Below are 25,522 nucleotides of genomic sequence, written 5' to 3' on the forward strand. Positions count from 1 at the left end.
CTTAAGGGAAACATCTCTTCTCCTTCTAGAAGACAGTTGTTTTTTTTTGGTGTTCATTCAAATCTGAACTATTGAAATGGCAGCCCAGCAGCTAGAAGTTCATGTTTCTTCGGATGAAGAGGTGTTAGAGGAGGCACCACGGAAGATGATTTTTTAACTTTTCCGGAAGGACAAAAAAAAGTAAATGCAAAGAAGGTGACGTGCAAGCGGTGTGACAGGGTGCTGTCAAGAGGCAGCAATAAGAAATACTCTTGTGGTACAGCTAGTATGTATAAGCATCTAGGTACTATACATCCCCGCAATCTTGCACGTGCATCATCATCCATGGCTCCTCTCAATATTAGGCCTGAGTTCGCTTTTTTGGAGCAGCACTGCATTAAGTGCAAGAAGGTGATTTGTTATGGTGAACAGTCTGTGGATGCTGTGTGTGCTGCACAAAGAAATCACCAATGTTTTTTTTTTCCCTTGTTGGAATGATAATTAATTCCAAAAGTTGATAGTTTACTTTGTTCCTTTTTTTGTTCAGTATTTGAAAAAACACCCCAAAAAATACAAAATGGTAAAAAAAAAAAAAAAAATACAAAACGAAAAAGAAGAAACTACCTTATCTAGTTAAAAAAAAGAACTATAATTGCATGGAAATGTCTGAAAGTTTGGTTGAATGTATGTGTAGAGCATGATTGACTGAAATAATGCATTAGTAGTGTATGGTGAATTTATAGAGGCAGATCTAAGGAAGTGCTGCAGCGTGGCACTCCAAACCCTTAGGTTGTACCGCGCTGCGACACTTCAGAAGCACAGGGATGCGACAAATTTACATGAATATGTCGCATCTCTGTGCTTCCCTCTGCAGTGGCGCACAAACTGTAGCCATGCGCTGGCGCAGGCACCCTGTGGAGAGGTGTGGCTCACTGGTTAGAGGCGGCAGATCCGCAAGCAGAGAATCGGCCAGGGACCAGGGTTCAATTCCCGACGCGGCAGGGTCGTGGACCAGGGTCAAAACGGACTCGATAATTCTCGCCTCGGTACCTACTCTAACCAGGAACACACTCGGCAACTCTGGGCATTAGCTTGCCTCATCTCCACAACGGCCCCCCACATTCGCCGGGGATGCCTGGTTTCACCTTGGAGATACCCAGGAGGGACCATCTCACAGGGATAGCCAGGACGGGTTCCCCAGCGGTCTACAGCGCCACGACGCCTCAGGGCAGCAGTGCACTTTACAAGACACATACATTTTCACCCTTGCACCATGGCAACGATGCCTGTGTTGTGGGGAGATTATTTATGTGCAGGAAGGGACACCTTCCTGTACAAAAACAATTACTAAAGGCATTTTCCTACTTCAATGCATGCTGTGCAATGCAGCACGCATTGAAAGAGGAAAAACATGAGGAGAAATTAAAACATTTCTCCTCGTTGCGCCTTGCTACGCCACCTCTACGGTGGTGCAGCATTCACACGCATCTCCAGATTTACGATTTCTCGTAAATCTTGAGATGTGTCTTGTTCCATGGGTGTTGTATGGGAACATACACAGCAACACCCATAGAACGCACCTCCAACACAAAGTGCTACGTGTGAAGGGGCCATATTTTCAAGGAGAGGAAAAGCCATGCACAGTGGCTTTTCCTATCCTTGTAAATATGGAGGTGCCCCCAGTGCCACCACTACATCACAAAAAGTGATGTACTGGTGGTGTAGGGGGCTTGTAAATCTGCCCCAAAAGTGCTTAGGTATTGACGGAGTGATACGATAAGAACATAGTGCTGTATGGGTGATTGAGGAAGTGCATGAGACTGACAGGAAGAATCCTAGGTTGTATGAGTACTACTTTAGTATTTACTGGAGTGTACCAATAGTATATATGTGCTTAGATGTTTGTAGGGATTGTGCACAGAATATTGTAGGTGTAGTTGTGTTAGTGCCTAGGCCATTCCATAAGAACATCACTTGTAATTGCAATTATGACAGTGCTGCAAATAGAGTGGATGGTGAAATTATAAGTGCTTAGGTATTGGCGGATTGATAGGGTAAGAAAATAGTGCTGGATGGGTGACTGAGGAAGTGCATGGGAGTAACAGGAGGATTGCTAGGCTGCATGGATGGGAAGTGGGAATTTGCTTGAGTGTATGAATAGTATATACCTGGTTTGAAGTCTGCATGCATACTGTACAGAATATTGGAGGTGTTCTTGTGTAAGTGGCTAGACCACTCCATAAGTACATTACTAGTAATTTGAATGATTACAGTGCTCTAAATACAGTACATGGTAAATTTATGAGTGCTTACGTATTGGCAGAGTGATAGGATAAGAAGATAGTGCTGGTATTCGCAAACTAATAGGATAAGTAGATAGTGCTTGATAAGTGATTGGAGAAGTGCATGGGATAGACAGGAGGATACCTAGACTGCATAGTTAGAGTGCTAGTAGTTGACAGTAGGGTGAGTTTATAAGTGCTTGTGTTTCGGCACAGAGATTAGATAAGGACATGGTTCTATCAGGATGATTGCAAGAGTGGACAAAGAGTGACAGTTTGATTGGGGCACTGCATGAGTACTATCTGGATTATCGCAGAAAAGAATCAGTAGTCTACCGTGGGTTAGGGGCCTTCATAGATTGTGCACATTTGACTGTAGCACTGCGTGTGTTAATGCCTAAGGCATTGTACAAGTGCATGGACTGTGATTGGATAGTGAGAGTGCTGGTAGTTGACAGCAGGGTGAGTTTATAAGTGCTTGTGTTTCGGCACAGAGATTAGATAAGGACATGGTTCTAGCAGGATGATTGAAAGAGTGGACAGAGAGTGACAGTTTGATTGGGGCACTGCATGAGTACTATCTGGATTATCGCAGAAAATAATTAGTAGTCTACAGTGGGTTAGGGGCCTTCATAGATTGTGCACATTTGACTGTAGCACTGCGTGTGTTAATGCCTAAGGCATTGTACAAGTGCATGGACAGTGATTGGATAGTGAGAGTGCTGATACTTGACAGCAGGATGAGTTTATAAGTGCTTGTGTTTCGGCACAGAGATAAGTTAAGGAAATGGTTCTGTCAGGATAATTGCAAGAGTGGACAGAGACTGACAGTGTGATTAGGGCACTGCATGAGCACTATCTGGATTATTGTAGGAGTGAATCAGTAGTCTGCAGAAGGTTAGGGGCCTGCATACATTGTGCACATTTGACTGTTGCACTGCGTGTGTTAATGTCTGAGTCATTGTACAAGTGCATTGACAGTGACTGGGTAGGTAGAGTGCTGGTAGTTGACAGCAGGGTGAATTTATAAGTGCTTGTGTTTCAGCACAGAGATTAGATAAAGACATGGTTCTATCAGCATGATTGCAAGAGTGGACAGAGACTGACAGTGTGATTGGGGCACTGCATGAGTACTACCTAAATTATTACAGGAGTGAATCAGTAGTCTACAAAGGGGTTGGGCCCTGCATACATTGTGCACATTTGACTGTAGCACTGTGTGTGTTAATGCCTGAGTCATTCTACAAGTGTATGGGCAGTGACTGGGTAGGTAGAGTGCTGGTAGTTGACAGCAGGGTGAGTTTATACGTGCTTGTGTTTCGGCACAGAGATTAGATGAGGACATGGTTCTGTCAGGATGATTGCAAGGGTGGACAGAGAGTGACAGTGGGATTGAGGCACTGCATGAGTACTATCTGGATTACAGCAGGATTTAATCAGTAGTCTACAGGGGGTTAGGGGCCTGCATAGAGTGTGCACATTTGACTGTAGCACTGTATCTCTTAATGCCTAAGTCATTCTACAAGTGCATAGACAGTGACTGGGTAGATAGAGTGCTGGTAGTTGGGAGCAGGGTGAGTTTATAAGAGGATGTGTTTCAGCACAGAGATTAGATAAGGACATGGTTCTGTGAGAATGATTGCAAGAATGGACAGAGAGTGATACATGAGTACTACCTAGATTATCACAGGAGTGAATCAGTATTCTATAGGGGGTTAGGGGCCTGCATAGATTGTGCACATTTGACTGTAGCACTATATCTCTTAATGCCTGACTCAATGATTCTACAAGTGCATGGACAGTGACTGGCTAGATAGAGTGCTGGTACTTGAGAGCGGGGTGATTTTATAAGTGCTTGTGTTTTGGCACAGAGATTAGATAAGGACATTGTTCTGTAAGGATGATTACAAGAGTGGGCAGAGAGTGACAATGTGATTGGGGCACTGTATGAGTACTATCTGGATTATAGCAGGACTGAATCAGTACTCTACAGCGGGTTAGGGGCCTGCATAGAGTGTGCACATTTGACTGTAGCACTGTATCTCTTAATGCCTGAGTCATTCTACAAGTGCATAGACAGTAATCGGGTAGATAGAGTGCTGGTATTTAGAGCAGGGTGAGTTTATAAGTGGTTGTGTTTCAGCACAGAGATTAGATAAGGACATGGTTCTGTGAGGATGATTGCAAGAGTGGACAGAGAGTGATAGTGTGATTGGGGCATTGCATGAGTACTCTCTGGATCATGGCAGGAGTAAATCAGTAGTCTACATGGAGTTAAGAGCCTGCATAGATTGTGCAGATTTGACTGTAGCATGGTGTCTCTTCATGCTTGAGTCATTGTACAAGTGCATAGACAGTGACTGAGTAGATAGAGTGCTTGAAGGTGACAGCAGGGTGAGTTTATAACCGCTTGTGTTTTGGCACAGAGATTAAATAAGGACATGGTTCTGTCAGGATGATTGCAAGAGCGGACAGAGAGTGACAGTGGGATTGAGGCACTGCATGAGTACTATCTGGATTATTGCAGGACTGAATCAGTAGTCTACAGGGAGTTATGGACCTGCATAGATTGTGCAGATTTGACTGTAGCATGGTGTCTCTTCATGCCTTAGTCATTGTACAAGTGCATAGACAGTGACTGAGTAGATAGAGTGCTGGTAGCTGACAGCAGGGTTAGTTTATAAGTGCTTGTGTTTTAGTACAGTGATTAGATAAGGACATAGTTCTGCTGAATGATTAGAGTATTGCAAGGAGATCATCTGAGAAAATGCATAACTGCTTGGGTACCGACAGAGGTATTGAATTAGTACATGCTAGTAGTAAATGACTTAAAAACTGCATTACCAGTAACATAGTGATTGGTGTACTGTATAGTTAGTACCTGAGGTATATTATACATTAATAAGCAGTGAGTAGGTGTTTAAAGGTGTGTATGAATAGTGCCTGGATGAATGTATTAGTGGATGGATAGTGTTTGGATTACTTAACCTTACCTTTACAGTAGTAGATATCAAAATATTGTAATTTTTTTTTGCAGTTGATTGGTATATTTTACAGTTTAAAAACTTTTTAACTTTACAATTAGGATCTGTAAAAGAGAAGAAAAAATACAGATATAATATATAATATCGTTTTATAAATACAACATAATTTAAGCATAATATAAATTATTTTGTTTGCTTTTTTGCTGTTCTCAGAATATATTGAATTTCACTATAAATAGTGATTTCAATGTTACTCATCACATAACAGCGGGCAAAAAAAAAACAATCAAGAAGATTGTTTAAAAAAAAATAATCTGTGTCAAAAATATTTTCAACATAGTGAATTATCTCTGCACATTGCATAAAAATAACATCCTCAATAACATAGCATATAATACAAATCACACTTATATAAAATGCTTCTTTGCAAGAGAATATTGTTACTACAATAAGAAAGAACTGAAATAATAATTCAATGAACAATTCTTTATAATTTCCTTGTACTCTACATGATGTTCTTTATAATATATGTTGTCAGAATATCCCCGAAAAAAGTGCTTAATTCATATTAATATCTTTCTTCTAGGCCAAATGATATTCCTGAAATCCTTTATACTGAAATTGTCCAAAGTAATCATATTAATACACTTTAATATATTTCCAAAGGCTGAATTCTGTTCTTAGAACTTTAGCTTTAAAAATATTAAGTATGAATTTGGTAATTCGTACTGCAAACGATATATAAAAACCAAATGAGCATCATTACAATATGTCCATCCTTTATTGTATTTTAAATAGACAGTGTAATGTCCAGATGTTATAGAAGGACCATCGTGGAAAATAATTGCTACTGCTACTAAAGTTAATCATGATCTTGATACTTGACTTGCTACAAAACGTTTAATTAAAGTTTCCAATTTTCTTCCATCATATATTGTCCAAATCTTTGTATAAGTAGTGTTGATAACATTTCTGATTTGCATTGGGTACACTCCATGTTTTGATTTGCTGCTTTAACTAATTTGTTGAAATACACTGTTTTACAGTCTGGAATTGTTAAATATATAAATCTTTCAGTGTCTACGGTAGTGGTAGAAGTAAAACTAAAATGTTCACATTCATGTTCCCATTTACAACGAAGTCCAAATAGATTTTCAATTTGTATTCCTTCCTCTTCTAATACTGCAAGTATATACATTAGAAATTCCTGAGCATCTTGTTGCACATTCTGTGTAAATTGCGTAGAACCAGAACATATATCCAGAAGATTCCGAATATCCGTAACACTTTGGATTTTACTTTTATCAGTTCTCAATTTTTCAAAAATAGAATACAACAAGGAACAAAACCTTTTTTCACGATTCTCCATAATTTTCTGTAGCAGATTTTCTAGAAAAAATACAACATTTACCACTACATTAGCATAGCAGTTGATACCTGAACTATTTTCTAACTGATATCCGACAATCTCTTCAATAGTGTCCTTTTTCTTTTTGCTTGGAATTTCAACATAATCCTGATTTTTTTTCTTGTCTTTAACTTCACTACAGATATTCTCATACCTTCTTTTTCGACCTACTACACACTTTTCATATACAGGATATTCACCTAAATTGGGAGCATAACAGTCTCCTTAACCGATTATACTCTCTTACACAATTTACATCTGCACTAATCTTTCTCTCATCCAAATCAATCAAATACAATCCAGATAAAGTTCTGACTCGGGACAAAGCAACATATGCCATACCCTCTTTAAATACGGTACTTCCAATATTTACCAAAGCACTGTCTACACTTAAACCTTGAGATTTATGAATAGTCACCGCATATGCCAAAGAAAGAGGAAACTGTTTTCTTCGAACATACAAATCTTTAACAAGCAAAAAACGAGCAGAACGAGCAATTTGTTTTACTTCTTGAATCTGATCAAATTTGATTTTCAAATATTCAACTCCATCTTTTTTTTGATAATTAACATAATCAACAACTTTTCCCATTGCTCCATTTACTAAACCTTTTTCCACATCCAAATTACGCCGTAAAATAACCCGATAGTTTACACATACATATAAATTCTTTTCTAAACCAACAGTTTCAGATATAGATTTTTTTAAAGAATCCAAGTTTGTTTTCAGTTTTCTGTCAAAATAATAGTAATTCCTTCATGCTCTATTTTATCAATGGTTTCATTTTTATTATTTGTTCATTTTCCAGCTTTAAAAGTTCTTCATTGAAAGTACAACACTCTCGTAGTGTTGGCATGAGGCAGATTATAGATTTATTTTCTGCAATTGTTTTGTAAATGTTTGCAGGATCTATATTTTCATTTGGAAACAAGTTGGTAAGTAGCCGACTTTGTAAAGCTTGTTTGCCATGTTCTGTCAATACTCCAATTCTTTTATCTTGAAGAATGGATCCATAAACTTCATCATTTGTTTGTTGCATATTTTTTATGAGTTCTTTGTACTCAAAATATGACCAAATGTTAACTTTTCCAACACTTCCCAAAGACATTCTGGTGTCTTCGTGCACAAGCGTTTTAAATACTGGTTGTCTTTTCACAGGAGTAATTTGCAGTAGATCACCAAAAACTATCACATGTTTTCCTCCAAATAAGACATCATATTCTGTTTTTAAAATTTGCTGCATTCTTAAATGCACAAAGGCAGGCATTAAGTTTGAGACCCTGCTCACCTCATCAATAATCAGAAGTTTCATTTTCTTTAGCACTCTTGAAACTTCATACCAAGTTTCTCCAGATAGCTTGTGATATTCCAATTTATTTTCATGTTTCACAGGTAGCATTAGTAAACGATGTAATGTAATTCCTTTAATGTTGTGTGCTGCCAATCCAGTTGGAGCAGTTACAACACAAGTTACAACACAAGACAAATGTGAGTCAGTTATTTTCCGTAGATAAGTGGTCAAAACTTTAATCAAGAAACTTTTTCCTGTACCTGCTTGACCACTGATATACATTTGGATAGGTTGAAATCATGTGCATTCTTTCTTTTCATGAAGAAAACCATGGTCGATCTGTTGTCTAACTTGCTGATATATTTCTTTCTGTTTAATATTTAGTTGTTCTTACAAGTTTTCTAAGTCCATAATATCGTCTTGAGCTTGATGCATTGCTGTTTCCACTTAATTCATGGCGATTGCTGCTTAATTTTCAAGATTTGGTTGTCCTAGTGGATCTTGACTCAGAGGTCCAGAACTTTGACTGTCTTGAGAACTGTCTCAAGCAATCTCAGCTGCAATAGTAGCTTCTTGATCAATTTCTTCATTCAACATTTTCAGATAATTTGCAAAAACTGGACATTCAATGTTCTCTTTACATGCATTGAAAGAATCTTCATAGCAGTGAAAATCTCCAAGTAATTCCAATTCCGTACGCCAAGGTTTGAACAGTTGTAAAAGTGTGAAATAGTAAAATTCTCTTTTATTAGCAGTATCACAACTCAGTTTCCTGTGATTAATCAGCATTCGTACGCTCCAATCTCTCGATGGGATAACATCTTCAAACTAAAACTGTACAATTTCTTACTAAGACTCTTCTTTTGCTGCACTTTCGGTGATTCAATGGTGAGGACACTGACTCTCTATGGCGTGCGGGCTACTACCTTCACCCTCACATGCTTGGGAGACATGCAGTGTCTTGGCAATACCATTAATGTTTTTATTGTAAATATTGTGTATATAGATTTTTTTTGTAGTGTGGGCACAGTTTTGCAGTAACCCTGTCCTGAGGAGGCCAAGGAAAGATTAAGGCCGAAACGCATGTGCGTAGACACATTTTTTTGAAGGAGGAGTCGTAAACATGAAGTTTTGATTGCATGCAACGCGACAGTATTCTGAGAGGGTCTACATTGTTGGATAGATTTCCAGTATACTACCTTGACTACCTCCGAGTGGTTCGCCCTGATTAAGTGGGAGGACACTAGTGGAATATATTTGTGGGGTTAACGTATGTGTATAGGTGTTGTGTGTTATGTTTCCTTTTTGTAAATTAGTACATAACTTTGTATAGATGTTTTGTTATTTTTCGCCTGATTAGACGTCACGTTTTATGTAGATGGCTAAAAATGTTTTGATATATTTCTGTTAGATTGATTTACTAGAGAGAGGATAATTAAAATGTGCTCTTTTCAAAAATAAATTGTGTATTAATTCCTGTATACCATTTCTTTCTGTATAAAATTACGTTCCATACCCAGGTATATTTAGGGTCATTTGGGTATAACCCTGTTGTTTTTTGCCAAGACTCTTCTCATGGGAAATTTCTTCCCACATTTCTTTCAACTCCGTCTTTTCTGATTTTGTTATGTATGATGTTACATACCGAGCAACAGCAATGGAATTGTCCGCAACATACTGGATATCCATATTAGCATTCCACATTGAGAGAATAACTGGATTATAATCATTGATATACTTTGATTCTTCACTTCTTCTCAAATTGTACGTATTTTTTGGAGATTTTCTAGTGATGGTATGTCTCACTGCGGACATGAAACTGTTTACTCTTCCTTTGGATATTACTGGACGTGGAAATCCAAAACGACATTTGGTATAAAAAATTTCCTTCGACTTGTATTTCCATCGACAGTATTTGCCACATTGATGACTTTGGAATCGTAACACTTGTTGCCTTAAGGTGTTTTGTTCTGTTCTTTTTGGTATAGCACATGTGACATAGTATTCAATAAAAGATAAAACAGTGTCATCCAAATCAGTTCCAAATTTGGGTGCATCCTTGATCCATAAAAGCATATGTATATGAGGAGCACCTCTAGCTTGATACTCTTTTCTCCAAAAGAAATCAATAACTTCTCCAAGAGGAGTATTCTTTTTATTGCAGATAAAAGACATCATAGCTTCAAACCTATGGTTGAAATATCTGCATACATTTACAGGATCCAAAGAGCACAATTCTCCAGGTGTCTTGTGTTCAATATTTGTAATATTTGAATTTGCCTCTCGAAGAAATTCAAGTAGATCATCCCAAGCGTATTCAGCACAGCTTAGGGTAACAAACCCCGTAGGCGTTCCTAAGTTCCTTAGCATGCATTTAAGTTCTCCATGACGACGATACCAATACTCATTAGTACTGCGCTGACATGCCATCAAATTAATCAGTTGAGATTCTAAATGATCATCTCCCTGATGTACTTTATCCATGAATTCCTTTACTGAAACATTTTGAAGATGTACTCCTGTTTTTAAGATGTGGTTTACTGCATTTGAAAGTCCAGACAAGCCACTCTCAAACAAAAGATGAAATACAATCTTGTTGTCCAATATTCTGATGCAGGAATCTGCACTGTACTGTACTGATCGTTCGTCATATCGTCCACCTTTTCCAGTTGAGAACAGCTGGGGAAAACAACGAGCTCCCACCTTCACAAGACCTGTGCGACTTGCTGGCCACCTTCTTCCATCGCAAGATCGCAGATATCCACGACAGCTTCAACACCGTCACCACCCCAGAAACCATTGAGACCCCCGCGCCCATGACCACCACCCACACCAACCGACTGATCTCCAGGACCAACATCAACAACGACGACACCATCAAGATCATGAACACCGTCCACTCCAGATCCCCGAAAGACCCCTGCCCACACCACATCTTCAACAAAGCCAGCAGCACCATCGCACCCCATCTCCGGAAAACCATCAACATCTCCTTCGAGACAGCGACCTTCCCGGAGAGCTGGAAGCAAGCAGAGATCAACGCCTTACTCAAGAAACCCAAGGCAGACCCCAAGGACCTCAAGAACGTCCGACCCATCTCCCTGCTCCCAATCCCGGCGAAGATCATCGAAAAGGCCGTCAACAAACAACTGACCAGCTTCTTTGAAGAGAACAGCATCCTGGACCCGTCCCAGTCTGGGTTCCATAGCAACCACAGCACCGAAACTGCCCTCATCGCCGCCACCGATGACATCAGGTCCCTGCTAGACAACGGAGAAACCGCGGCCCTCATCCTCCTGGACCTGTCAGCCACCTTCGACACAGTCTGCCACCACACACTACGAACACGCCTCTTATGACGCCGGAATCCAAAAGAAAGCCCTAGACTGGACCTCCTCCTTCCTCTCTGGCAGAACACAGAGCGTCCGCCTCCCCTCTTCCGCTCCGATGCCACCGAGATCATCTGCGGCGTACCCCAAGGTTCATCCCTCAGCCCAACGTTGTTCAATGTCTACATGGCACCACTTACCCACATCGCACGACGGCACAACCTCAACATCATCTCCTACGCCGACGACTCCCAGCTGATCCTCTCCCTCACCAAGGACCCCCACACCGCCAAAACCAACCTACACGAAGGAATGAAGGCCGTCACCGACTGGATGAGGAATAGCCAACTGAAACTGAACTCGGACAAGACGTAGGTCCTCATCGACGGATCCACCCCCTCGGCCTGGGACGACTCCTGGTGGCCGACTGCACTAGGAACACCCCCAACACCCACCGACCATGCACGCAACCTAGGGGTCATCCTCGACTCTACCCTCTCCATGACGAAGCAGGGCAACGCCGTCTCCTCCTCCTGCTTCAACACCCTACGCATGCTTCGCAGGATCTTCAAGTGGCTCCCCACCGAAACAAGAAGGACGGTCACCCAGGCCCTCGTCAGCAGTAGACTGAGCTACGGAATCCCACTCTATGCAGGAGCCCCGGCCAAACTCCTGAAACGGCTTCAACGCATCCAGAACGCCTCCGCACGCCTGATCCTCGACATCCCTCGCCGCAGCCACACCCCACCCCACCTGAGAAACCTACACTGGCTCCCTGTCAACAAGAGGATAACCTTCAAACTCCTCACCCACACACACAAGTCACTCCACAACACCGGACCAAAGTACCACAACAGCCAGCTCTGCCTCTACACCTCCACCCGCCAGCTCCGCTTCGCAGACCGCGCCCTCGCCACCGTCTCCCCGCATCCGAAGGGTGACCGCCGCCGGCAGATCATTCTCCCACCTCGCCGCCAAGACATGGAACACCCTCCCCATCTGCCTGCGGCAGACCGAAGACCTTCTGACCTTCAGAAGACTTCTCAAGACCTGGTTCTTCGAACAGTAGCAGCTCCCCCTCCCCTTAGCGCCTTGAGACCCTCGCAGGTATGTAGTGCGCTTTACAAATGCCATGATTGATTGATTGATTGTGTGTTTTACATGTCCCGGCAGTGAAAAACTGCTAAATTCGGTTTTCACTACAGAAATGTCTATCTCTCCCCTAGGTTAGCATTGGAACTGCCTGGTAACATTGTACCAGTGTATGTTCCAGTTGGGAATAGCTGTAAAATTGGAGTTTAGTGTCATTGGACAATTTAAAAACACACCTTTTAGTGAAAGTGGTTTTCAGATTGCAGGTCTGAAAATGCCACTGTGCCTCTGCCTGTCCCTAGAATACACGTCTGGGTTGGATGACAGTTGGGCTTTGTGAATTCACTGTAGACAGTCACACACAACGGGAGATGAAGTGTGCCCTGCATGTCCTGATCCCATCTCATGGCTGAAGAGCCCTCCTAAGCTAGAGTGCTGGGAGGTCCTGACTAGGGCTGTGCCTGTCCCCACACAAAGAAGTCTCCCTCCTCTGTAGTGTGTCTGGAGGTAGGGCCAGGAAGGGCAGGGTCTTGTGCACTACAAACACCCTTCTTTGAAGTCTAACTACTTCAAAGGTTTGAATGGGTATAAGTACTGGACCTCTGACACCATATACTCTGAACACTTCTGGAATGAGGACATTCGGTCGGGAAGAAGAGCTGTTGTGCTCTCAGGAGGGACTACCACTTGCTGTTTGCCTTACTGCGTTATCCTGCTGCTTGTGTCATGGGAGTGAAAGGACTAGATTTTGCTCTCTACATCCTGCTTCCCAAAGCATATCCAAGGACTTGAGTTGAGCTTGCCTCCTGTTGGAAGTCTCAGAGCCATCAAAGACTTAACCTGTAGCACCTTGGTTCATCTGCTGAGAGCCCTATATGCCAAGTGGTGCCAACTCCAGTTCCTGGGCCCTTGCAAATGAGTTTCAGTGCTGCAAGAAGAAATCGATGCAGAGCGACTTCAGAACTGGCACGTGTCTGGAACTTTGACGCTGTACTGCTGCCTGTACTGAAGCCGTGGTCCCAGCTCGACGCAACGACCACAAATTACAACGCAGACTCTGACGACGACGCAGCACTTCTGAAGAACCACCACTGTAGGAGTCCCGAGCACCGCATCACCAACATTCGTGACATACCGCTAAGACTCCAACACCGTTGCTGACCTCGATGCCACAAAACCGAGACCTCGCGGTTTGTTCGCCAACTTCATCATTGATACCACACAGCAGCAAGGAACCGAGGTACTACACCTGCAACCGATGCATGACCTCCCCTGCACCCCGCATCATTCCCTGGTGTTAGCTTCTCAACGACCTCCACCACCATTGGGAACCAGCGCCTCACTTGCTACAGTGACATCGCACCTCCTTTGCGCAATGCACCAGGCCTGAGCGCCAACATGCCAACGAACCTGCCCAGCAGTAAGGAACCAAAGCAGCACCTGCTTTCGCTATGCCTCACCTACCCTGCACCTTGCATCATCTTTGATTTCTGATACATCCAAGGTATTGTACTGGGGTCTGGTTGACTGTTGTATCCGGCCCGCATTCCCTTGCGGTCGGATTGAACTTGTGGATTTGTCCTGTTCACGAGCGACCCGATAGCCCCAATAAGAGCTACTTTTTGCTAAGAACTATAACTTTATTTCAAATTTAAAACTCCATACCTGGATTTCTGTATGTTGGATTTTTGTTGTTTTGGGCTTTTTTTACTCAGTTAATATAGGGTATTTTTCTAAACTTGTGTGGAGTACTTTTGTGATAGTCACTGTGTTACTGTTTGTCCATGTACTAATACTTCACACATTGCCTCTGGAGAAAAGCCTGACTGCTCGTGCCAAGCTACCAAGGGGTGAGCACAGGTTATTCTTATTTTGTAGCTTACTTACCCTGACTAGAGGGGGGGGGTCCCTAAATGGACAGGGTCCATACTGCTGCCAACTAAAGACCCCCATTTCTAACAGGACATGGTGAGCAAAAGAATGATGGATTTAACCCAGATCTCTTGACTGGTGGTGGATGTTTTGATTTGTTCTGCATCCCGTCCATCGATTGTGTCTTTTGCTTTCTCGCCCTAAGTGCGCCAGGTATGCCCAGACATGGGTCCTGGGCTCACTGTGCCACTGGAATCAAGCTATCCAGGCTGAAGAGGGATGAAACCCCGAAACCGGTCCTAGGACGCTTGTTTCTGGTCCAGGGAGGACCTGACTTGGCAGTTCGGGCTGGACTATTCCCATGAGGCACAGGGTCAAGACTGATTTGCATATGGCCAGGTCTAAACTGGGGTGGCATGGTGAGCAAAATAATGATGGATTTAACCCAGATCTCTTTACTGGGGGGTGAATGTTTTGATTTGTTCTGCATTCCGTCCATCAATTGTGTCTTTTGCTTTTTAGGTGAAAGGCTGTTTAGCTTCTAGTTAACTCATGGACATATCTAGAGCTTTTTGTCAAAATAAAGAATTTGTAGTAATATTCAGCTGCTTATATGTTTAAAGAGATAATATACTAATAATGTGTTGTTTGAAATCAAGGTTTATGTACAGAACCAGGTAGAAACATTTCAAGTGGAGTGTGTCCATACAACCTTCCTATAGGCCTTTATAATTTTGACAAAATGGCTAGTAATAAATAGGTTTTACAGCCATTACACAAAGTGGCCCTGCTATTCTTCTTTTTGTACACCACATAAAGTTTCCCACTTGAATGCAACCTTTATAATGTCCTGTCCTTACAGGCTCATGTCATTATCTAAAAGAGCATATATCTGTATTCCATACATTGACATGTATTTTATTACAATTTTTGTAAACATACTGTATTCATATCTTGCATAACACCTAAATTGTTCCCCTGCCCATGAATTGATATGCAATAGTGTGCATTAAGTTGTTGTATTTGGTATTGCCTCTGGGCTTTTCCAATGTCATCTCATTAAGAATCAATATATATATTGTTTTTTAATCATTTTCCTTATTTTATTCTTACCTACTTGCCTCTGTTTTCACCCAACTACTCTTTCTACTCATATCCGGTTTTCTGCCTCCTAAAATTTGGGTGTCAAACTTTGGTCTGGTCCTGCACCCGTTGATCCTCCCCTGAACTTCACCCCTTAACTGCTCCCAGCTACCGGCCTCTCCCTTACTGAGAGATTCTCTGGGCTGAATGGAGCAGCACGGACTCATGCTGCTCCTTGTTCCAGCTGCTGCCGGTGAAACACTCTTTCGTCCTGCTACTGCGGACAGTATGTAATTGACAACACCCGCCCTTCTCCCCGCGTGCAAAGTTTGATTGGACGTGAACACCTTGTGCGTCCACTTGATTCATTGTTAGCCTGCCCCGGTAGTTAACTTCTGTGACACACGAACACCTCACGTGTCCGCTTAACTTACTGCATTTCTCTTGTTCACTGTTCCGTATATGCAGTTGCCGGATGCCCATTACCCTACACCGTTTTTAGGTCTCGCCTAGTGTCGCATGCGCTGCTCGCTTGCAAGATCTATTGTCGGCGGTTTTGCTTCGGAAGCGGGGTGAAAGCTCTACCCATGCTTTTCATTGGCGTGCGTCAAAAACGCTCGCTTTTGATTGCAAGGGAGGCATGTTTCTTCCCTCCCTGTCTCCTGTTTGCCACGCCCGCCCAGACAGGAGATTGTGCACGCGCACGGCGTCAATATTGCTCGCACACGGCGTGTCTTCCGCCTTGTTAAAAGTCCGATGATTCAGTTTGCTTCCTGACCGGCGTTCCAGTTGATTTCTGCTGTGTCGAGTTGCATTGCATGAGTTTTTTGGGCTGTATGGACTTTTGGAATTCAGTTGCCACCAAGCATAACAGGGGAAAGCTACAGGTCGTAGAAAATATTCAATTTAACTTAACGAAGCAGGGGAAAGCTGCAGATGGACTCAACGGGACTCACGTCTGAGCTCTCCATGCCACTGGAATCAAGCTATCCTGGCTGAAGAGGGGTAAAACCCCAAAACCGGTCCTAGGATGCTTGTTTCCGGTCCAGGGAGGACCTGGCTTGGCAATTCGGGCTGGACTGTTCCCATGAGGCACAGGGTCAAGACTGATTTGCATATGGCCATGTCTGAACTGGGGTGGCATGGTGAGCAAAAAAACGATGGATTTAGGCCCAGATCTCTGTACTGAATGTATGACATTGTTCTGCATTCTGTCCATCAACTGTTGTTTTTGCATAGGTGGGAGGAAAACCAACTGAGGGTGACATTGCATTGAGTAGTTTTCCATTTGGTAAGTATTTAAGCTTGACCACTGTCAATGTCATTTAGCGTGCCCTTCTCCCTATGGTGTAGGTTGGGTATTTGTTGAAGTAAGATATTTGTGTATCTACACATGGAGGGAGTCAACTTAAGATAGCTTTTTGTAGTCCTGCATGGACATGTGTCCATTTTATAGGGTTTACCTTTACGCTATTTCCTCTAGATGTGGTGCAGATGCTGTGAGTGCAGTGTTTGCTTTCTTAAATTGCACTTACACATTACCTATCCTGCCTGGCACTTGGCTATTCTATTAGTTGGCCCAGATATAGTTCAGTTACCAGGTCCAGTGCTCATGGGGTTTGTCAAGCATGTGCTAAATGTAACAGTGACCCACTGCCCCAGGCTTTCTGGGTTTCCCGTATACCAGCATAGTTATCCTCCAGAGTGTGTTTCCATTGTGCCCTTAGAGAAGTGAGAAAGTACAGAAGGAGTGGTCACAGTTAGACTTCAAAGGCCTCTTGGTTGTTGTAGTAAGTTCAATGTCACTTTAACAAGCCTTGCGAAATGGTGAGCTACATGACTAGTGAAGATCAGTGGTGACATGGCAGAGAAGTGAGAATGGGCTAGTTATGCGTGACAGATATTAATAGGTGTGATATTGTGGAGGAGGTGGTGTTGCTGAACAGATTTTAATTTCGACATCACTCTCACTTTAAATAAAATGCTGACACATGTCCATTTGATATGCATGTGCAGTGCAAATGTTTGGGCCTGGGAGGGCATCCTACAGCTGGTTAAAGATGATCACTTTGAAACAATGCCAGCCAGAGTTCCTGTATACGTGTAAAATACTTGGGGACCTCACATCTTGCATGGTCCATGGCGGGGCATCGATTAGCAGAGGAGTCTACTGCAACAGGTAGTTGTGTGACTTACTGCCGATTTTGTCCACGAAGAGGTCTGTTTTGGTTGTGATCGAGCAGATACAGCAGCGGCAGGAGAGGTAGATCGGTTCCATGGTGGCACAAGACGAGTGGAGAAGAGTGGAGCTGAGTTTTGGCCTTATATCCCTCTCTTTCCGCCATCTCAGATGTGGTGGTTGGACTGCCACGATCCCGTTGAGTGTTAGGCAACTCGTTATTGAGCGGGCAGTTCCACTGGCAGTCCGATCCTCATCCTGCCTCATTTGACTGCTTTGCCCCCGCCACAGTGGGACTTGGCTGGCGGTGTCAGCGAATCAGCAACGGTGTTCGGCTGCCAATCTGCCCCACTTGTAATAGGGAAGTTGGACTGCCAAGCTCAATGCGGCACGGACCGCCAAACTCATAATCAACCCCTTAGGCCACAGTTATTTTCTCAAACTATAATTCACCCTCGAATCCATCTTATCTATGCCTACAACCCGTCCCCTTTGTCTCTCAACAAAATAAGTTAGATCTGCATGCTCAAGGGGTGCACTTCGCTCCAGCTCAAGTTGCGAATCCTGGTCTTACCAAAGGTTAACTACACGTTTCCATTAGATAATCAATGTTATTATTCTTAGTCACTGTTTATTGATTGTGCTTATTAAATTGTCATCTTTTCAATCTTGTTGAAATTAATTTATTCTACTTACAGGACTTTTTCAATTGCGTGGTTTCAGGTGTGATCATTGGTGTTGTGAACATGGTGGCTATCAAGAGCCTGTTCAACAATATGATTATTTCTGCTGGGGTAAGTAAAATGTAACTCTGTCCCAGGTTTTAGGTCTGTTTTGACAGTGGGCTTTGGCTCTACCCAGAGAAGTAGTACTCTTAACCCACATTTTTGGCTGTTTGGTGTATGATTCTGTTTCCTTAAAGTGCTTGCACTACAAATAACGAGGAACTATTATACATTTGTAAAGTACTCTGAATCATCACCCCTTAAATTATTGATCTTATACATGTATTGTATACAAAAAGTAGTACTTTTTATTTTGTTTATTTCACTGCAGCATGTTTTTTAAAAATATTTTAGTCATGGTCACTGCAGCATGTTTTTTTAAAATATTTTAGTCATGGTTCCCTTGCATATTTCTCCTTGTCTGTCTTACCAATAGTTCTTTCACCATCAACATGGTATTATGTTTATTTCCCATTGTTTGCCTGTACAGCTTTTCAGCTTGGTTTTGCCATCTGTCGCTTACGTATTGTTCTAATTCATCTATGCTTGCATGTAAAAATGTTTCCCCAAAGCCAATAGATCTGGTTTTAAAGAGTTAAGCTGTTGAAATATAGACTTGCGCCAGTGCGGTTTCCATGGTTTAGCACATTAAAGCCAGTCCTGTTGACTTTTCCAGTGCTAGTTTAGAAAAGTAAACCATGAACATCAACAAGCTCCAACTGCATGCCTTTCAAAAGAAAAAACACAGGAGTATTCTCAAGCTGGAAGAAGATTCACTGAACCTTTTGCGCATGCGTCGATGCAATCTTTTGATAACATGCAGCAAGAGCTGTGTGGTGCGTAAATGGCCAAATGTTTATTTTCTACGGAATATTTGGGTAGATGTTTCCCGATTGCATTTTTTCAGTTTAACATTAGAATGAAAGTGGTCTTTTAACATCCATTTGTCTACTCAAACTGATAGATTTTAGCAGTATTAAGCTCCTTAAAAGCTCCATGGTGCCCTGCATTTCAGTGCAAAATAGGCTCCATATTGCAGTATCTGATCATTCCCCAATCACGCTGACATTGCAAATCCTTTTGTACAAACACATAAAAGAGACTTTATTACCCGAAAGAGTGGTAATTTACTGGATACACACAAGTAAAACTAACTATATGCAGTGGCGTCTGCCACAAAACGAACGTTGGGGGAGGGGGTTAGTGGGGAGGGGAGATTTAGGGGAAAATAATAATTTCAAAAACGTGAGTTTTGCTGCCTCTGATGGCTGCCTCGGTGCTTCTCTCCCGGCTGTCTCTGGGAAAACACAGGCTCCCCACCCAATCCAGATGCTGCTCTCATGCTATGAGGGCAGTGCCAGGATTGGTCTGAGCGGCCTGGTCTGCTGCTCAGACAATGCCTGGGAGCCAGCAGCTTTTCTCCAACACAGCTAAACAGCTAAGTTGGAGAAGGACGTGTTACCTACCTTCGGTAACAATGTATCCTCAACTTAGAATATTCTAGGGCGTCAGACTTGATCCGGAAAACTTTCTGCAGCAGCACCTGTGCGCGCCGGGGGCGGCGCCGCACTGACTTCGTCCACGGACGTGACGTCAGTGGAGCCATATAAGCCCTTCCTGGCACGCTGACATCTGTTTTCATCCGAGAAACTTTTCAGCGCTACAACGCGAAGCCACCAGCACAAACTGTGAGTATGGGAACAGTGTAAAAAAGATGAAAAAGAAAAGAAAGGGAATGCTGAAAAAACAGCACCATAAAGTACAGTGCCAAGCACGGTATACTGAAAAATAATGAAGGAAAGAGCAGAGCATCGCTTTGAGAAGCAACCCCACAAAAGCGGAGGCTAAACCCTCCCCTGAGGCAGAAAAGATGTGAAAAACATCAGGACAGACGACAGGAAGTCTGCAACCATAACATATAACTGTGAAGGGCAACAAGTCCGGAACACAGGAGCATTGACAACCCACCACAAGTCAGTACCAGAAAGGGACGTCGTGTCCCCTTATAGACTGAGGCAGAGCCAGTCGACTTCAAACCAATGGACTGCAGGGGAGGGAAGAGACCCTAAGGCCAATGGAGAAAGGGGAGGAGGGGGGGGGGGGGTTTGAAAATGAACAGACCTCACATTGAACGAACCAGGCGTAGGGATGCAAAAGGACACATGACACATGAGCATACCACCCAACCATGAGAATGAGTGGAGCAGAGCAAGCAAAACAGAATAAAGCGTCCCGTCTAGGCGTGAAGTGAAAATGTCACCCCGCAGAAAGACAAAGCCACCCGAAAGGGTAAATGCGGGAAACCCATCCTGAAAAGCTCCTCGCCGAACGGGGAGGATGGGCGGGCGTTAAGGAATCTGCGGCTAGACTGTGTCTCTACCAGATACGTCGTTACCGAAGGTAAGTAACTCGTCCATCTGATAGAGACATCTAGCCGCAGATTCCTTAACTTAGAATAGATATCAAAGCCATACCCATAGAGGAGGCGGATCTGCAACCAAACCCCACCAAGTTCCAGAAGAACTTAGCCGTCAACAGAGTGACAAAACACAGTGGGGACAGCAATGCCAGCACAGTGCAAAACCCCCGTATATATACCGGGGTGAGAGAAAGAAGCGCAGAGCCAGAAATGTCGGTGCGGAAGTGAGAGTGCATGGCTTTGTAAAGAAGAGGAACTGAACCTAGGTCCGGAGGATCCGCAGGAGCAGGTGTGTCGACCGGAAGCAAGTCCCAGAGAGGGAACAAAATGGTATGACAGAGTCAGCGCATACCAGTCGAGTGTGCACAACAGTGGAAAAAAGCAGTGCTGAACCTGCAACAGCTAAGATACGTGGAGCAGCAGTGGCAGGATGCCGCTCCATGGCCAGAAAGTGACGGTATTACCAGAACACAAGACATTCCAGTATGCAGTCGCTCTTTCACAAAGACATGTGAGAGGGCGGACGGCAACAAGCAAAAGCACCCAGAAAAGGACCACAGTAAGACTGGCAGTCATGTGGAAGACAGGAATACACATAAGCATACAGTGTGGATGCCAGAGCCACACCAAGGATAGGGAAATCCCCCTGTAGGGTAGCGCGAGCAGCCCAGATGGGAAGGACGTGTCACCAGGTAGGCAACCGGCAAAAGGGGGCCTCCGGCAAGCCAGACACACACACAAAAGCTCGCATCATGAGCAGACCGGGGCGAAACCACGGACACCGCAGCAAGGAACGTTGCCTGCACGACCCTGCTGTGGAAAGAGCACTGAGTAGATTTATATGAAAAAAGATACACATCTAAAAAGGATGTGTTGCGTAAATCAAGACAAGGGTACACCATAAGTACCAACAGTCATGTTGAAGCAGAGTTGGACAGGACAATGTCCAGATCCGTAAGCGACATCAGCCACCCGTTAGGGAGGGGCCACGGTCTCCCGCTAGACAGATGAGGAGATGGAGCAGGACACGAAAGTGGAAACAGTCAGGACCAACGTAATGGCCTAAGGATGTATAAACAAGACCACCCAAGAAAGCAAGCATCCTGAAGGGAACACTTCCCCTGAGAGTGTTACAACAGGACCCCAAAGCAGAAGTGTGGAAAACACCTGCGCGGAAGGCAACAGGGAAATAGGAAAAAAACTCCTGTTTGGGAAGTGCCCAGAAAATGAGGCCACAAGGCATTGTACAGCATAGACGTACATGGCAAAGACGCCACCGCCTATAGACAAGGCCAGACAGGGCTGAAGTACAAGAATGGACTACCCATCCCGGAGAGTGGAGGATAGAACAAGTCACCGCAGAAGCGGAAGAAAAAACACAGGCACCATATGATAGCGAACATACCAGGGTGCCCCCACACTACGCGCAAACACCGAAGAATTGTGCCACGCAGCTGCTCCGCCCTTGCACTATCCGATGGAAGGGCGTCAGCCGCGGAGAAACTGTGCCAGAACAGAACAAGGGGTCCCAAGGGACATTAGCTGGCAGAAAGAAGCCACTTGGACAAAGAGGAACACAGCGAAGCTGAAAAATGCCCCTGGAAAAGGCAGGCGAGTCAGAGACTCATGGTAGAGAAACCCTACTGAGGCTACGAAGTACTACGGACAACCGTAGACCCCAACTGTAACTGAAAGTTCAATAGTGCGACGCCAACGTGTGGGTCACATAACAGCAGAAAGAGAGGACAGCCGATCCACAGAAGAACCTCTGTGAGGAAGACTCCATAGGAGCATACCAAGCCTTCCTTGTAGGAAGGCAGCTACATAATAACCAGCAAATACCCCACATAGGGTAAGTCTTAGCCCCTGCGAGGGGGGTCCTCTTGGGATAAGGTCACAGTCAGAGGACTGAAAAGAGGGCAGAACCAGCCGACCGGCTGTACTGAACAAAGTAAAAGAGGCCGGAACAAACGCCTACACCATCTGGGTACTATGCTAATAACCCAGGACTCAAAACAAACAAGGCAACATCGCCTATGCAGAAAAACTAGGCCGCACGGCCAGAAAGTCACAGTAGTCCAGATATGAGGCGGGAGACCGCTGAATCAGCGTGGCAGTCAAAAAGGTCCACGGCTTTTAATGGCAGATCCCGAAGAGCATCCCGAACATTGTCTGGGAAATGACTGTCGCGCAGCCATGCATGGCGGCGCAAAGCAACCGCCCGGGCAAGTGCCCTACCCACAGAGTCAGTTGCATCAAGGGACGATCAAAGGAAAATTTACACCATTCCCCTGCCATCGAGAAGAAGGCGATGTAAGTCAGCCCGGGGCCCTTCTGGGAGAGAAGGAAGAAGGAGCTCAACTAAGTCCCAAAGGGCAAAGGAAGCACGTGCGAACATGCAAGACGTGTTTAATGCATGGATACCCGCACTGGCACAGGCAAAAATGTGGCGACCACATGTCTCCAGCCATCGAGATTCCCTAGTGGGAGGTAACAACGGTAAAGTGGGAGGAAGGCTGCAAGTCAAAAGCCGCCTGGACAACCAGACCCTGAGCTCTAGGGTGAAGGGACAGGCAGAGAGGATCATCCGGGCCGGACGATGCCGGTGAGCAATGGCCCGATCAACAGGGTCACCAGAGGAGGGCCGTGCCCTGGTACCAAGCACGATGTCAAACAAAGACCCACCAAGTGGCAGCAAAGGCTCCACCTCAACAGGCTCCATGTGGATGAGATCCAGTAAAGGATCTGAGGGCAGGGAAACCACAGGGGGCTGAAAGCGAAGAATATCTGCCGCCCTGCGAATAGCCCGTGCTAAAGCTGCACTAGCCTCAGTCGCCATTCTGGGGGGGCGACAACAAACTGTCGGTAGGTGACGGCTGGAGACTAACCCGGCCACTGGAGAGTAAAAGTGGAGGAGTCTGAGGTTGATCCGAAGGCCATGGAACGGTAGGTACCTGCACCAAGGGGCACCTAAACAACCTCGGGCATGGGGAGACCAGAGGGACGTCAACCTCCTGTAATAGAGGAGGCGTAGGCAACGGCGCTGACCGACGCCGAGACGGCGTCGTATCGATGTAGAGAATCTCCAGAGGGGATTCGGCCTGGCCGCGGTCCGACGCCGACCCAACCCCTAAATGTGGGGAGGAAAGAGGTCGACAGGGTGTCGAACTCGGTGCCGCATCCAACGTCAGCGCAGGAAGCCGCGCTGGCCTATGCGGTGACTGTATGGGTGGGCTGGACAGACGACTGGGAGGGCCCTCTGGGCCGTGTCCCGTCGAGGTCGTATCGACTCCGGAACCGGAGTCGATGCACGCAGCCGGCGCCGAGGACGAATCTGCCGGCGAAGACCCAACATGAGTGCCCTCCACCTCTGTGGGACCCGAAGGCGCACCAGGGAGAGGGGGTGACCCAAAGAAAGAGTGGAGGGCCTTTGCATAAGCCTCCATTTGGGCCTGTGTCGCTCTAACCCCCGGGAAGGGAGGGTATGAGGGAGACACTGCTGGGCGCCGGTGCCTGGCAAAGACCGAGAGCAACGGGCCCCAGCATCACGTTTACGGGAGGACGACCTCCGCAACTTAAGTTTGTGCTTACCAATCTCTGAGCGACGTCCACGGGAATGACCTCGTGAGCGATCCCGAGAGGGAGATCTGCGGTGCGAAGGTGCAGGACCGGACAGCCCTGCGGCCAGCAACTTCATACAACGCTCCCTTAAGGACTTAGGTTTCATCCGTTGACAGGTGTCGTACTCTTCGGAGTCCTGCTGCACTCCCAGGCACCTCATACAAATGGCGTGCGGGTTCTTGACAGACATCTGGCGGGCACAGGTCTCACATGCTTTAAAGCCCGAAGGCATTGCACACTGTTCCGTGACGCCAAAGGCGTCGAGAAGGCCTGAAAAACAGGCCAAGGAACTGCTGGTTTTCCAGGATCCGCGTTGGGACGCGGAAAATAAGAAAACGGACGTCAGCGCGCTGGGAGGGGCTTACATGGCTCCACTGACGTCACGTCAGTGGACGACGTCAGGGCGGAGCCGTGAGGCGCCGCCCCCGGCGCACAGAGGTGCTGCTGCGCAAAGTTTTCTGGATCCAGTCAGACGCCTGGAGATATTCTAAGTTAAGGAATCTGCGGCTAGATGTCTCTATCAGATATAGAAGTGCGCATGTCTGTTTGGCCAGTCGAAGACGGCTGGCCAAACTGACATATGCACTTCTAAGTGCCCACCACTCTCCTTGTCATGCCCCGGCACGGCCCCGCACAACACACATCTAAGCTAGAGCCAGTCATAGATAAATACAATTATATTGTTTTATCATTTTATTTTTCTGTGACGGACTCTGACGAGTGGGGTGACACTCCTCCGCCATTAAGAAGGAGCCGCCACTGAGTATATGACAAAGAAGGACGATTAAGAGACAAAATTGAATACCCTCTGGGATGCATTAAAAACGGTAATATGTAGGAATTTCTTTCTTAACCAGCCCGATTAAACAAATATAGAGGTGAAAAAATGTAACAGTTAGAAACCCAACTGAAGGAGCTAGATAGTATTTATAAACGCAAACCCTCACAGAAAACATGCCACGAACTCTCAGCAACTAGATTGCATCTTTAAGCCCTTGACAGAGATAGGCATAATACACTTTCCTGCAGGTCAAGCTGCTGTATTACGATGGAGGTAATGAAGTAGGCAAATTATTAGCTCTCAAACTCTAAAGTGCACCTAGCACAAAACAGCACTGCAACCATCAAAAACAAAAAAGGGGCTTCTTTTATTTAAAGAGTAAGACATGGTAGAGAATTTTCAGGAAGATTATGAAGAGCTATATGCCCCAGATAAGTTATCTATAGACTTGATGGACAAGTATCTGGCACACATCG

The 25,522-nt window shown here is 44.8% G+C and overlaps 1 protein-coding gene across 1 annotated transcript in view; it reads left to right on the forward strand.

Annotated features, from left to right (window-relative positions):
- Positions 1–18,231: 18,231 nt before the first annotated feature.
- The window catches only part of LOC146775962 (chemokine-like factor), a 389,409-nt gene continuing 382,118 nt past the window's right edge, over positions 18,232–25,522 (forward strand). The window contains exon 1 of the mRNA XM_085637824.1: positions 18,232–18,294. Coding sequence (XP_085493950.1) covers positions 18,247–18,294 — 48 coding nt within the window. The 5' untranslated portion in view covers positions 18,232–18,246. The remainder of the gene's footprint in view (positions 18,295–25,522) is intronic.

The sequence above is a fragment of the Triturus cristatus genome, chromosome 12, assembly GCF_964204655.1.
Source record: "Triturus cristatus chromosome 12, aTriCri1.1, whole genome shotgun sequence".
NCBI classification, from domain to species: domain Eukaryota; kingdom Metazoa; phylum Chordata; class Amphibia; order Caudata; family Salamandridae; genus Triturus; species Triturus cristatus.